At 26.8% G+C, this 16,713-nt stretch overlaps 1 protein-coding gene across 1 annotated transcript; it reads right to left on the minus strand.

The window, feature by feature from the left end:
* Positions 1-13,799: 13,799 nt before the first annotated feature.
* UMAMIT33 (nodulin MtN21 /EamA-like transporter family protein) lies at positions 13,800-16,239 on the minus strand. Its single transcript, XM_028066009.2, has 7 exons — positions 15,991-16,239; positions 15,827-15,895; positions 15,602-15,718; positions 15,200-15,431; positions 14,650-14,808; positions 14,389-14,537; positions 13,800-14,291 (listed from the first exon to the last, which is right to left on the minus strand). Exons 1-7 carry the CDS (start codon positions 16,170-16,172, stop codon positions 14,096-14,098), a joined length of 1,104 nt encoding a protein of 367 aa, XP_027921810.1. The 5' UTR covers positions 16,173-16,239; the 3' UTR covers positions 13,800-14,095.
* Between the last annotated feature and the right edge of the window lie 474 nt (positions 16,240-16,713).

Raw genomic sequence — 16,713 nt, forward strand, 5'->3', positions numbered from 1 at the left:
ATGCTTTAACGTGGAGAGATTAATCTGACAAACGTTGGCTGAAATGTTGATTGTTTAGTTGTGTTGGCTGAAATAATGTAGTTAAACCCTAAAATAATGGAGTACAGAAGTATATTTCTGGAACAAGTAATCCAGAATTGGTGAAAAGGTGGAAAGTGAATTTTGGATTCATGTTTCCAAGAGTAATTTTACAATAGGAAAATATCATTTTGAAAGCATTGAAAGAGTATTCCGGAATTGGTAGAGAATGTTTTTCTGAAAAGTATATTCTTGGATTATGTTTCCCGAAAGGTAACTCCGGATCAGGGTTAAATTTGAAAACCATAAGACTATTTATGACTTTTCACACATATGAGGGGTGCAGATTAGAAATTTTTGGGGTGCAGGAATTAATTTCCATATTTACAGTCCTTCCAGCCTTGGCCTTGGGCCGACCTCCTTTTGGACTGGGCTCAGGGCCGGCCTGAGCAACGGACCCGTATTTCAAAAGTCTTATAAATTATGGGCAATGCAGCATATCCGTATCTTTAGTGTAAAATTTGTAAGCAAATGAAGTGTCGTTGCAGTTAAGAAATTCACCTTGAGTTTCAAGTGTTATCAGCTTAACCTCTTAGTTTCAATTTTACAAGTTTAGCTTGGATAGAGGGTTCACATCTTTTTTTTTTTTTGTTTTTTTCTGAACATTCTGTCTTCTTTTTTCTTCTAATTTTAAGGTTTGAGATCTTTTCAATTCTTATTTATAATAATTTTTAATTTTGTTCCACTATTTTAAATGTTCTTATTTAATTTATTTATAAAAAAATAAGCAATGTAATTCCTTCTCGTAATGATGTTACTGCATTAACACATGGCCGTCATTGTTTTATTAAGAAGTCATCATTTATTGTTCACGTCATTTTTACCCTTCATTGTTTATATAGCACATCATTATCGTAACATTCTTATAATTAATTTGATGGCAAAAAAACTATATTAATTCTTAGAAAAAGGTGAAATAAAATTGGAAAATTTTAAAATAGAAAAATGAAATTAAAAAAAAAAAGTCATCAAATGAGATGAAAGAAATGATTGGACCTAATTTTAATTATTTTTTGCGTGGTCGAAGGTGTGTGTTGTTGATGGTGAAAGTGAAATGGTGTCATTCTGAGTTGTTGGAGATGTTGTGGATAAGGAGATCTTTTTAGGAGATTATTTCCACACAGTAATGAGTGAAACTCCATTAAGTATTGGTGGTCCATTATTCATTTTCCTCACGTGAAGTCAACCACACAACACTATTCATTCCATTCCCTTCTTTGTCCATTACGTATAAACACAATAATATTTCTCTACCAATACAATGTTTTCATCCTTCCTCATCTTGTATTTTTCTCTCTGTCTCTTTCTATTAAATTAGTGCTACTTATATGTGATGCAAAACAGCGGAGGGAAAGACGTCTTCTTTGTTGGATATTTTTAGAGAAGATATAATACAAATAAGATGAATTTAAACCATATATAAGATATTGACATTACTTTTAACATAAAATTTTAAGACAATAAATTTATGGATATGGTAGTTAAATTTCTTATTTTTATTTAATGTAGTGAGATTTAGACCACACTTGAATTCTCAACCATATCCTCATTCCAATAGTATTATGAATTTTTTCGGTCACATGAAACTAGTTATGTGTTTATTAGAAAAAAACCATATTTCTATAGCGAAGTAAAATGTGTAATAACAAAAGATAGATAATACACATTTATGTACAATTTTAATACATCATAATTGTTGGAAGTTTCACATCGACTAGAGAATAAGGCCAATTTATAATATATAAGTGGATGCAACCTCACATTACAAGCTGATTTTGTGGGGTTGTTAGGCTTAAAGTCCACTTCTAACATGATATCAGAGCAGGTTAGAGTCTATCCTAGTGAACTTTCTTGGACATTCTGTTCCATCCGCTATCGGGCCGCTAACGGATCACCCACTAATTTATTGTCTCACGCACGTAATAAATAGGCGTGAGGGGGTGTGTTGTAAGACTAGAGAATAAGGTCAATTCATAATATATAAGTGAGTGCAATCCTCATCTTACAAGCCGGTTTCAACCACCCACTAATTTCTTGTCCCACACACGAGATGAATATACCTCGATGTGAGGGGGCGTTGGAAGTCCCACATCGACTAGAGAATAAGGGCAATTCATAATATTTATAAGTGAGTGCAATCCTCATCTTACAAGCCGGTTTTGTCGGGTTGGTGTGAGGGGGTGTGTTGGAAATCCTCACCTTACTAGTTAATTTTGTGGGGTTGAATTAGACTTCCACTTCTAACAATAATTTATCATAATAATAATATTTCAAAGCATTCACACCTAATTTTAATACAACACTTGGAACACTCATAAATTGTTTGAATTACATAAGTTTCGAGATTCGATGACATGAAAAATATGTACTAAACAAATTCGTTAGAGATTACCGCTTGATTAAAAATCAGAATTTTACTCACTCATAGGATATTTGACAAATTTCAATGTAGGAATCACTATAAGTTTCTAACCCGTATAATATTGTCATTATATTTGACTTAAAATATTTGTAAGGCATGCATATTTCATATTTTCTTATTACTTAGAATGTGTACCTCGCATAAATCAATTAATACATAGGTATGTACTGTTCTTATTTATCACTTTCCACATGACACATTATAGCAAATATAAGTATAGTTAACATTATTCATACACATATATAAATCTACAAATTCATAATACCAGAATTCATTTCAGTAACTAAAGCATTCATTTTATTTTATTTAGGAGGAGTATTGTTTTAGTTAGATCTTCTTACTCGAGCAATATTTTCTCGAAGGAGAAATAATTGATTCAGATCCTCCTTTATTTAAATGTCATATTGGCTACAAAATGATATAACTTGTCACTTAAATGTTCTCACAATGATTGTCAAGTAGAGGACAAAAAATTGATATAATATATTTTTTCTCGAATAATCATTTTCTTTTATTCAAAAAATAATAATTCATGCAATGACAAATGATTGATAGACTTTAGAATGTTAGTATAATTGAAATGTCCAAATTTATAGTAATGTCTAACATAATCTTATTTGGAATAAGGTTGTCAAAATGAGTCTAACCTAACATGTTTAAGTGAAAGATTTATGTGTTTATTCTTTTAAATAGAATTTTTTATTCTTAATTCTCGTTATCATATGAAAGAAAAAAATATATTAGAGTCTCTCTTACCCTTTTCTTCTTTTCTTTGGTTGTGGATGTCTCTTTTTCCTTTTTTAGGTTTTTCTTTAACACTAATTTTCTAATATATTTGGTTATTTGTTGTAATTCAATATGAAATTTGAAAGTATATTTGGACTATTTTTATTACAATATTATATACTTGATGTGAGGAGTCCCAACTCCATGATTATGACCTCAAATTTTCTAACAATTTATATATTTAAATGTGTTGAACAACTCACATTAAATAGAGATAAGACAATTTCATAATATATATATATATATATATATATATATATATATATATATATATATATATATATATATATATATATATATATATGCCTCAACGTGAGAGGAATGTCTGGAGATCTCACATAGACTATAATAAGGTGATTTAATTATACATAAGTGGATGCAAAACTTACTTTATAAGTTAATTTTGTAAGGTTAAATTAAACTTAAAATTCAATTCTTAACATTTTTCTTTAAAGCTTTTAAATAAATTCTTAACATTTTTCTAAAGCTTTTAAATATTTAAGAAATCATTCATCCTCATAAAAAAAATAAAATAACAAAAAGTATCCAAAATCTTATGTACTCATTTTACCTGGATTATGAGTTTGGAATACTTGCGTACACGTGTGTCCAAATATATATTATAAATTATAAAGTAGTTACATATTAACAATTAATGGGTTATATATGTTTTTGGTCCCTCAAGTTTTAGTGAAATTTGAAATTAGTCCCTCATTAAAACTTTTGACCAATTTAGTCATTCATCTCTCAAAATGCGTGAATTTAGTCCTTTTAACCAAATTTTGTTAAGTTTATCTGACGTTTCAAGCGCATTTCATGATAGTATTTAAGTTAACATTGAAGTAAAAATGTGTCAAACAGTATAAATAATTTAAATACTATCATGAAATGCGCTTGAAATGTCAGATAAACTTAACAAAATTTGGTTAAAAGACTAAATTCACGCATTTTGGAAGATGAATGACTAAATTGATCAAAAATTTTGATGAGGGACTAAACCTAAATTTCGCTCAAACTTGAGGGACCAAAAACATATTTAACCCACAATTAATTACATAAAAATAAAATTCAATCATTCATTTATGTTTTTATTTATTTCGAACAATACCGATCATAAAATCTTTTTTGTGAGATAGGTTTAAATTTATATTCAGTCTAATACAAATTACTTTTTTATTTTCATATTAAATTCAGCTTGCAAATGTCGTCTTCACACGGAGAATAGAATCCATGATCCAGCAGCTCAAAAGTTGAATCTCGAAAAATATGCTTCGAAAAACATACATGGCTGTGAGTGCAAACAAATGACCTGTTATTCTTGTACGCTTATTCTGTTCCGTTCCGGACATTCCTATTGTCTTCAACCTTTATTAATTTCAGAATTTGGAAGGAATTTCATATCGGGAAACTAATAAAAGATATCACAATAATAGATGTATAATGGTTTTCCACACCATCATGATCATATAATTCCACTTAAAAATTTATCACGTACATGATTTTATATTTTTTTAAATTTTTATTTTTTGTGTAATAAAAATTATGAAATACAAATAATAAAATTAAACGAAATAAAAAATTAATAAATTTTTATTTCTATTCAAAACATTATTCGTTATTTTCTCTCATTTTTTATCCTCTATAAAAATGTTAAATTTTTAATTCACATAAAAGTTTTTTTTATAGAGATTAGTTCGTGAACAATGTAGTGATAAATTATAATTTTATTTGTAAATGTAACATAAACCTTTAAATTATATCTTGATATAAAAAAGATAAAATAAGTTAATAAAAATACAAAATTATAAGAAAACTAATTTTCGATAAAAAGTTGAAATTAATTCAAACTTTAAACTAATTTAATTTCTTATATTTAAAAATACGAGGATATAATTATTTAAACTAATTTTTGTTAGGTTTATTTTAAGTTTTAACCGCATTTCTAAGTTAATATTGACTTGAAAATGTGTTAAATGGTATAAATAATTTAAATATTATTATGAAATATGTTTGAAACATAAAATAAATTTAACAAAATTTAATTAAAAAGATTAAATCCACTAATTTCTAAAATTTGAGAACTAAATTAAACTAAAATTTTGAAAAGAGACTACTTTCTATTTTCATTACGAATAAAAAAAAATATATTTAACACCGTTTAAAATTCGAAAATGAATAAATTGTTTGTAATATAATATAGAATCTCAGCGAACCTACGACTATGACATTTATTTATTTATTTATTTTCTCTTTTTGTTGTTTTATTTCTTCCACCTTAACATAATTGCGGTTCACATGATCAAAATGAGATGCACATCTCTACATCAAGATGAAATGTACATTTCCTTAGAATAAGGGTGGATACATTGGTACCACACAAAAATTCTCTTAACATCAAATGTCAAATGTCATTATTTCTGCTTTTTTAATGAACCACATGTAGCTTTTAAGGACAAAAGACAACTTATATTAAATAAGGTCAGATTATTGTAGAAAATTAAATTTTCTTCAAATATTTAATATGTTAATACAGTTATGATTTAAACCTCAAATTATTAATTAAAAAAAGAATAATTAAATATCAAACCATTCAAGCATTGTCATTCAAGAATGAGTTGGTGTTTCTAAATTTTTGAAAAATTAGTGATTATCGAGTACTTTTTTGATTTTGTATTCTAAAAAAATACCTGTTGGGTTATATATTTTTTTCATATATATGATTTATAGTTATAGTCATTGGTTATTGAGAGATTGTAGTTCCATATGGTTATAACATTAGTCTTATACACATGGGCGTACCTAGGTTAGGACCAAGGGGAGCCCTAGCTCCCCCTAGGTTTTTAATTTTAAATTTTGTATATATATTTATATATTTTTTTAATTTAAATTTATATATTTATATATTATTTTTATTAAGTTATATATATATATATATATATATATATATATATATTTATGTATTAAGTTATGTATATATTTTTAAAAAATAAAAATAAAAACTAATTTTATAAACCTTAGTTAATAAAGCGATTAAGGTTTTGTATCTGATTGTAAATTTTTTTTAGAGCAAACCATTAATAAAATATAAAAATAAAGAAAGAGAGATTGAGAAAACGAGATTGAATAAGTTATACTCACAAGATCTCCTAATCAGTATTTTAGTATAATTTATGTATGTTAGATTTATGATTATCTCATTATTATATTTCTTCTAAATTAAGCTTTCCCTAGTATGAAAACTAATTTGATTTTAGAATTTTTTTTATGAAATTGGCATGAACCCTAATTATATATTCCCAAATTAGTATTACCTACATTATAAAATATTGGAATTTTATATTTTCCACTTCATATAATAAATTAGTTGAATAATCTTGAATTGGACTAGAAATTAGAATACTTATTTTGCATGAATTCAATCTATTAGAAAAATTAAAAATTGAGAAATGTGAATTGCGGTATGAGAATAGTTTAAGTAAAAAAATAATTTTTTTAATTAATAAATTATATATAAAAAATATAAATTGGCACCTCTAAATTTTTGGTCCAAGTTCCACCACTGCTTACACATATAAGACCTTTGACACCACTTTAATCCCAAAATCTGAAAGCAATATTGTCATGGATCTTTATTGTTATATAGTGTTTAACTTTGTCTATTTTATCCAATGTGGGACTTTGACTCACACTTGGACTATTTTCAACAATCTCCCATCAAGGGTGAGTCCCTTGTTGTTGTTTTTTTTTTTTTCATATGATATATTTTCCTTTAGGTGCATGAGTGACCCCTTTTTGGATATGGTTATGCGGTCAGTCACTCTGAAACATCGACTCTGATACCACTATTAGGTTATATTTTTTCACATATATATGGTTTATGGTTATGCAGTCAATCACTTTGGTGACCCTTTTTAGTTATGGTTATGTGGTTATACGGTCAGTCACTCCGAACAGCTTACCTTTTATCAAATCTTTAGTATCTGAGTAAATTTTTATTTAATAACAAATAATATTTAACTTTTATTGATTTAAAATTGAATCATATTAAAAAAAATTCTAAAACCTTTTATATTTTTCGATTGTTTTCTTGTTATTTAAATTTGACATTATTTGAGTAACGGAAATGTTATTTTACTTTCTTATCTCCACGTGTTAAAAAAAATATTTTGTTATAAAAAATTAATATAATAGTCAAGGTAAAAATATAAAATTTCACATTTTTTTAACATGTAAATACAATAAAAAATAAAACAACTGAGATAAGATTACAAGATTAAAAAAAAAGCAAATACTCAAATTTTATTTTTAGGAACTTAAAATTTAACTAAGTACATTATTTATTATGTAATATGATACCTTTGTTTTATTATTTTTATTTTAAAATCCTTTTAAAAGCACTACGTTAAGGAATTTGTGCAAGCTGAGAAAAATAAAAGACTTCATTTGATTAATCATATTAGTATATAAATGTATATAAAACATTTTATATGTAATAATTAGTTTTGTTAAAGAATTTTTCTGACCACTTTAAATATATATGTTCATTGTTTTTTAACAGAAGTTTTATATTAAAATGCAGTAAATTGAAAGAAAGAAAATGATACATTAGTCATTTTAATTTTCTTTTCATTCTTATATTATTTCCACCTTGTCATAATTGATAGCCCAAACAAGAGATGCATTTATCCTTGAAATGAGGATAGATACATTAGTCTGACATAATTTGTCAAAAAAGTGTCATTTCTTCTGTGTCAGAAAAGTGTGTCATTTCTGTTTTTTTTTTTAGACTCTTAAATGAGTTACAATGAATTAATAAGATTATAATGAGTTTTGAGCCCATTTGTATATTTAGAACTTCAATTTGAAACTACTAATTAAATTAAAGATCTATTTATGTATGGGGTATACGAGTGACTGTTGTGAATTGATTTTCCTCTGTTCTGAATATCTCACTACATCCTTAATTATGCCTTTATATTCTTCTTAACAGATAATGACACACCTAATAACATATGAATTTATTTTAATATATTAAGTAAAAAAAATGGAATATTTGGTCATGTAATAACTAATAAAAAATCATAAAAAAAATATTGAGAAAACTTCAAATAAACAAAGCATTATAGTTATCTAGAGATAATCATCTAAATATGTCACCTTTTCTATATATCTAGCAGTTTCATATTACATTTGAAGTTAAAAGTAATTTAAATTAATTTTCTCTTTCAATTATTCAAGATATTTTTTAGGGTAAAAAATTATAACAGAAACTTGAAACTTCAAAAACAAACAATATTTTGAATGCATAATTAACTCTTCTATTCTATTTTATCTTTTAATAATTTTTAATAATTTTTTATGTGATGATAAATTATTGATGAGTTTTAGACTGTTAATATAAATAAGATCTCAAAGAATATTATGTCTACCATGATTTTATTTGAAATTAATTCTAAAAATGTTATCTTAATGTTAAAACAAATAATAACATAATAAAGTAAAAAATTATAAAAAAAAAGCAACAACAAAATTACTTATAAAAAATCATTCAAGTTCACCGTTTATTGAATTCTTAATAAGATGGGACATAAAAAATATTTAGTACCATAAGAAACTATAAACAAATTATGTAAGAAACAGATATCACCTTTAACCATAAAACCTTAAAATTATAGGTTGTTGGGTCTTTAAATTTTTCAATCAAGTTCAGGCTGTTTAATTTTTTATTATTTGGTAACATTATTGTTCTTTTATTTTCTTATCTCCAAATGTTAAAAATGAGATTTTATGCTTAATATAAGTTAATATTATAGTTAATTTAAAAACACAAAATTTTACATTTTTTAACTCATAAATACAATAAAAAAGTAAAATACCAGACAAGATAACATATATGTCAGTTAATCAAAAAAATAATAAAAACTCAATTGAAATACATACAAATTCTGAATATGTAGTATATTTAAAACATTTAATAGATCAAATTAATATCGGAAAGACTTCAAACTTAAGTAAATTATTTATTATTAATATGATATCTTTATTTTATTTTATTTTTCAAAATCTTTTTTTAAAGCACTAAGTTAAGGAATTGTGAAAGGTGAAGAAAAGTTAAGAGACTTCATTTTATTGATCATATTATTATATACATGTATATGTATATAAAACATTATCATATGTAATCATTAATTTTGTTAAAGAATTTTGCCGACCACTTTAAAGATATCTGATCAGGGTGTTTCAACAGAAGTTTTATCATATTTAAACGCAGTAAATTGAAAGAAGAACATTATTTTTATTTTCTTTGTATTATTCTATTATCTCCACCTTGTCATAATTGATAGACCAAGCATGAAATGCATTCATCCTTGAAATGAGGATAGATACATTGGTCTCACAGAACTTGTCTCAAGTGTCAATTCCTGTGTGTAAAAAAAGTGTCATTTCTCTTTTTCTTAGAGTCTTAAAAGAATTACAATCATGAATTAATAAGATCACAACGATTTTTTTAACCAATTTAAATTTGAAACTACTAATTAAATTAAAAATCTATTTATGTATGGAGTATGCAGTGATTGTTATGAACTGATTTTCATCTGTTCTAAGTATCTCACTACATATCATTTTTATTTATTATTTTACCATAGTGCATTCAATGTTATCACACTTACATATGTGTGTGTTTATTTTTTGTTTTCATTTCTGTTACGAAGTATTCTTATACTTCCATATAAGATAACGATATAAAGAGTGGACGGCACTGTTATTATGTTACATATAAAGACAATTATGTTACATTATGTTAATTGTTATAATTATGACCTTTGTGTTTTGTTTTAATAATTCTCTATTTTAATTAAATTTAGTCTCATCCTCACTTCATTATCCTCAATCTCTATCTTATCATGACTTTTATCATCCACTCTTTCAATATCGTCACTCTCCATTTCATGACCCTCTCAAACTTCACTTCATCATGTCGTTCATTATCCACTTTATTATGACCCTCAAACTTTATTTCATCATGTCTTGCACCATCTACTCTTTATCACCCTCAAACTTCCTTTCATCATGTTCCTCATGGATGAAGATAAATGACATGAGGGACATGATGAAGTGAAGTTTGAGAGACATGAAATGGAGGGTGAGGGACAAGATGTAGTGGAGTTTAAAGGTTATGAAATAAAGGATAAGGATCATGAAATGAAGGGTGAGGGTGATTAAGGAGTGGAAATTGAGAGTCATGATAAAGTGGAAGTTGAGGGTCATAATGAAGTGGAGGTTGATGATAACAAAGTTGAAAATGTGACTAAATTGACAAAATTTAAGTAAAATAGGAATTTATTTAAACAAAACACAAACAATTATAATCAAAATTGTCAACATAATAGGAACAGTATCACTCCATAGTTATCAATTTAAATGTCATAACAAATTAACAAATTCAACACAATTTAATAAAATATGGACCTAATTAAAAACACAAAAAATAAAAAGACCAAATTGAATTAGAAGAACCAGAACAGATATCAAAATAGAATTTAAGCCTACTGATGATAAATAGAATGTTAGTGATACAATGAGTAAATAATGAAAAAAATAATAATAACAAAAGTGTTGACGATAAAAATAAATGTGGGGATAAAAATAACGGTAAAAAAAGTTATGATAAAAAAAGACTATACTCACTAATAAAAGTCAGTAAAGGAAATTATCTCATCAGTGCATTATGATTAAATTTTAAAACTGACTCATGCCTTTATAATCTTATTGAGAGATAATGACACCTTATAACATTAACGAATTTATATGTTTCTTTTAATAGGTTAACTAAAACAATTGAATGTTTTGGTCATATAATAACTAATAAAAAATTAAAGAATTGGAAGAAATTTTCAAATAAACAAAGTGTTATAATTATCTAAAGAGAATCACTAATATGTGAAGATACACCTAATTTCATATACATTTAAAAGTAATTTAAATATACTGTTGTCTTTCAATTATTTGAGATCTTTTTAATGTAAAAAATTATAACAGAAATTTTAAACTTCAAAACACCAGATGAAGCAGTTTGAAGAAAATTAATAGTAATTATGTGTCTGTATCTTCGGTGTAAAAGAAATAGTTATTCTAAAGAGTTATTTTGTAAATAATATATACATGAGAAAATCATATTATATATTTGTATAAGTATTTATTATTATGAATTACTATGAATGGCATTTTTTATTTATGTTTTTAAAACATTTATGTATAGTATTTAAATTTAAAATGATTGATTAAATAACAGAAATAATTGTATGTTGATTAATTTATTTATTCATTAGTAAAACTCCATTTTTATATTTGAATTCTTTTTTCTTCCTTTTTTGAATAATAAATATTTTTAATTAAGTATTTATTAAAAATATTTTTTATTTTGATGTAAGGGGTCTACCATCTGATTTTTATCATCATATAGAAAATCGAATCGAATGTTTATTTATGTCCTAACATCTCTAATTTTATTATTTTATTTTTTTTATTAACAATGGGAATTGTCAATATTTGTTAGTAAAGGAAATAATCTCTATATTTTTATATCAACCAAACTACACCGGAAGAAAATGTCTTATTAGTAACAAATTACAAGGACCAAAGGTGGTTAGTTACTATAATGACCAATTTATATATCAATTTACAAAGTAGAAAGTTGTTGATTTCTAAAATAATCACTATTATGAATAAAAAATTATAATTGGTCTCTAATTTGATTTCTAAATTAGCTACTAAGGTTTTAGCTACCAATGAAAATTGGTCACTAAACATCATCTACTATCATAGGAATTGATTTCTAAATTAGTATCTAATTATATAGTGGCCAATTAGTGGCTAATGTTTAATGACCAATTTCCATTGACAACTAAAACTAGGGATATAAAAAAATTCCGTACCCGCGGGGTATCGCGTATAAAACCCGCAGCAGGTAGAAAATGAATATTAAAAATGGATACCCGCGGGTAACGAGTACTAGTATTTTTTATACCCGTATGTTAACGGGACGGGTATGGATATCATAGTATCCGTACTCGCTATACTCTAATTAAAATTTTAAAAAATGATTAAAATATTAACACATTGATTTTGAATGAGTTATTTTTTATCAATTGGCTTTAAAAAATCTCTATTTATTTGTAAATTATCATTCAACATTATTTAAATGGGTTATTCGCACTTTGTTTGAAGTTTATAAATGTTATGCATTGTATTTTTATTTGAATTTATAGTTAAAATTTGTTGTTAAATATTAAATTTTTCTTTTTATAGATAGTTGTGGATATCCGTGGATTTTAAAAAAAATATGTAGGTACTCGCATAACGGATACCCATATAACAAATTTCCGCACAGATATAAATATGGATACCAGGAGGATATTTATCCGGAGGGTAGGATACGGGGGACTACTACCCATACCATAGCATACTCGCTTCGTTGACATCCCTAATTAAAACCCTAGTAGTAAAATTTAGAAATCAATTTAGATACCAATTATAAATTTTTATTCATAATAATAATTATTTTAGTAACCAATAATTTATATTTTTTAAATTGATATTTTTAGTCCCTATAATTACTACCAATTGGTTATTAAAAATTAGTTATTAATAAAATATTTTCTTGTAGGATTATTTCTATATATCTTATTTATTTAATCAATGAACTTATTTATTCTCTTTATAGCCTTCGATTTGTTATCCATATTGATTCTTTCTCTTTTAGAACCGGTTAACAAAATAGTTTTAAAAGAGTTAAAAAATATATATACTAGTTGATTGACAATTTAGAGATGAAAACTAAAAGTAAGGACTACATCGTAACAAAATAAAATGATACGATATTAATAAAAGATATTTTAATATTTTGGTACTTAGTTCATTAATTTTTTTTATTAAAACTAATTCCAAAATACAAAAATATATAAAGTATTTAAGTTTTAAACAAGCTTTTATATTTTGAATAGACATTGCACAATCATTTGAAGTAGAGATGTTAAAAAAACAAAATTCTGTAATAAGTTTTTAGTATTAATTATATCTACTCTTATTTTTAAAATATCCTAATTTTAATATATAAAAACTTTACAAAATTAACACCAACAACCCATAAAGAAATTTGAACTCGAGTTGAAGCTTTTCTACCAATATTAATTTTACTTATTCATGCATTCCTTTCCACGGGATTTTTATTTATTTCAAATCTCTTAATTAAATGATTTTCTTTCTAGAATATTAATAAAATTAAACCATAATAAAAATCATCTGTTTATCAATATCTTAAATGTGTTATGTTATCTATTATCTATGATGTTAGAAAATCTTCTTCAATGAAGATTTGTGAAACTTCACACATAGTTAACCCGATTTTATGTAACCTTTTACTGAACAATTATTTATTTACTTATATAGAATAATTATTTAAATTTTAAACAAATACAAGGTTCACAATATAAAGAAAATAAAATACAACACATGAGGATAACTCTGTACTAAAATAAAATGAAAAGCAAAACACCCCTAATTTGCTAGCAAAATCGGAAGGAAGATAGCTTTGATATTTTCTCCTAAGACATATTATCACTTTTACATAATTACCATTAATCAGGGCCATGAACTGAATTTATTTTCACACTGTCATCGTTGGAAATTTTGGTGAAAGAAATGAGGTCAAGTTTGTTTAAGCTGCCACTTGTTCATGTTTTCCGTTTCTTCAATTGTGAAATGATCAAAATTTCACCAAAACTTCTATTGATTTAGTGATCATGGTTACTACACCTTGGTATCCGTCTCTGTTACATGTTCAGCTTTATCTGATAGAAGGGGTTGTTCCAAATCTATCCTACTACTTATCTCATCATCTTGCAAGTTTGGTTGTGGTGCCGCTTGTTTAATCTCAGAAAACTCTTTAGCTTTACCCCAAAGCACAATATACAAACCAGCAATAACTCCAACAGCCCCGACCAAACTGAAAAATGAATCAAGCATATGATCAAACAGTTCATATACTAATGTTTGAGCTATAATTTGTTCATGAACAAGAAAAATAATAGTGTATTTATTACCTTCCGATGTATAATTCTTCTTGTAAGAATGTTGCACTTATGAAAGCAGTGATCACTGTTGCTAAGGGGTTGAACATTGCACAGTATAGAGGACCTCTTTCTGAGATGCACCAGGACTGAATGAAGAAGCTAACCGCTATTCCGATTCCCTATTTCATATAATAATAATAATGATGATGCAATTTTCAACTAGGCACAGTGTTGTACTCACAAGAAATAATTACTAATTCAACTTTTACTGAGTGGAGTGGAATAACTTACTGCGTATAAAGAACATGAAATCTGCAAAGGTGAATTCAAAATCCATGCTTTAAGATCGGGCTCCGAGAGTAGGGCAAATAGCGCTGACTGTACAGTTGAAAAGAGACACATCCAAAAGGTTGATAATAAATGGTCTGGGCAGGACGAAGAGATTGGTACCTGATTGTTAGTTGAAGTTTTGTCAGATCTCCACTGATGGAGAAAGGAATCATCCTAGAATATTCTGCTTTTTGTGGAAAATGTTAAACTTGTACTATGTTTCTTGGAGACAATTATTTGGTCGCTCAGTTGTTGCTAATTTTTCTATTACACGTATAACTAATTATCTTCTCTATGTTAACGATTTTAAATACATGTAATTTTAGATTAATCAGAATTATAAGCATGTGTTAATTTAAGACCTTTTAACTTTTCTCTAGGGGTGCATCAATGGAAGTCGGGAAAAAAATAAGTGAAGAAAAGTTAGAAATATGATACATAATTATATGATGAAAACTAGTGACAAATAAGAAAAACATAGATCTACAGTAATATATGGGTTTGTATTTACCTGTAGAATCATCCAACAAGACCAGAAAACACTGCTTGCTAAAAGCAATAGACAACCGAGAAGCCAATCGTCACCTTCACTACTTCCAGTGAGATGTATAGAAGGAAGAAACTCCGTGTGTAAGAGTTTATGTCCTTTGACCAAGGCCATGGTTAAGGCTCCACCAACACAACAAATGGTCCCTAATACCTTCGCCATGCTTCTCAAGCTTCGTAGTTCAAGTTTCTCAAATCTGACTCATTCATTTTAAGAAAACACGTATCAGCAACACAATATATGATTTTTCGTCTTCCATATTATTAATTAGTTATATTGTATTTTAGTTTAAGTAATTCTGATTTAATTTTTATTTTCTGTCGTACGTGTATAGTTAGAGTTCATGTATATTCTTAGAGCCAATACCCCGCAATTGCTGCAATTACAAACGTTAAAGCAGGTATCAGATTACTCATTGCTGTAGCTGCAGTAGAAGATGAATAATATAAACCTCTGAAATACGCATTCTGGTTTGCCGTGACTCTGCAAAGGAAAAAAAAAAATAAAAAATCTTGGGGTAAGTCTTGTAATCGTTTTTATTTTTTGGTATAGAAAGCAGAGGACGTTAGAAGAGGTTTCAGAAAAGTGTACCCAACAAGAGCGGTGACGAACATCAAAAAGACGCTCCTGAATCCCAAACAACTTTTTACCGATTGTCTCCTGTTCTCAAAAGCAAGCATGTATATGATGATGAGTTAGTGAAAAAAATGATAAGAGTAACCTAAAAAGAGAGAGAGAGGTGGTTTAAGTGTTACCTCTTAGAAGAGAAAAACATAGGGGCCAAAGACAAAGTGGCTATGCCTTGCCGGTACACTACAAAGATTGTCGTACTCAACCCATCTAACAGGGCTGCTCTGGTGAAGATGGCAAGTGCTGCATAATGAACTTGCAGACCTATCATAATAATTAGAGGAAGATGACTCGCTAGACTACCCATTTTTTTCAGATGCAACCTAAAGTTGAAATGTTTTCTCTCCTTCTATTACATATATGTAGAGCAGGGGGTGGATCTATTTATATCAAGCCAACTTCAATTTCTACACCACTTCTCCACAACATTATCATTATTAAAACAGAAATAAAATAAAAAAAGGAAAATGAGAAACTAGTTTAATAATGTCACAACCTATCTTTTTTATCTCTATAAATATCTCAGGAAACACCTCAGGTATGGTAAGAAATTAAGTATTCAATTTAAACATTTATTCACTACCTTAAAAGAAAATGGTTCATTAAATGAATGATTATGACTATTTGACTAGCTTTTTACCAAGAATTCAAACTGAAGAGTTATTGATAATTTGAAATCAATTTCTACCATACACACCATATCCCTCGTCAAGACACGTATGAAAGATTACTGCTTCAAATACTACCATAAAAAGCTATGAAAAATTGGGGCGACTTTAGCCACTATCGCAAAAAAAAAAAAATGGAAAAAAGAAAAATACAAGTCGACAAATAGACAAATTAATGAA

This window comes from Vigna unguiculata, chromosome 3 (genome assembly GCF_037176805.1).
Source record: "Vigna unguiculata cultivar grain cowpea cultivar isolate G323 ecotype 2 chromosome 3, ASM3717680v1, whole genome shotgun sequence".
Taxonomy (NCBI): Eukaryota; Viridiplantae; Streptophyta; class Magnoliopsida; order Fabales; family Fabaceae; genus Vigna; species Vigna unguiculata.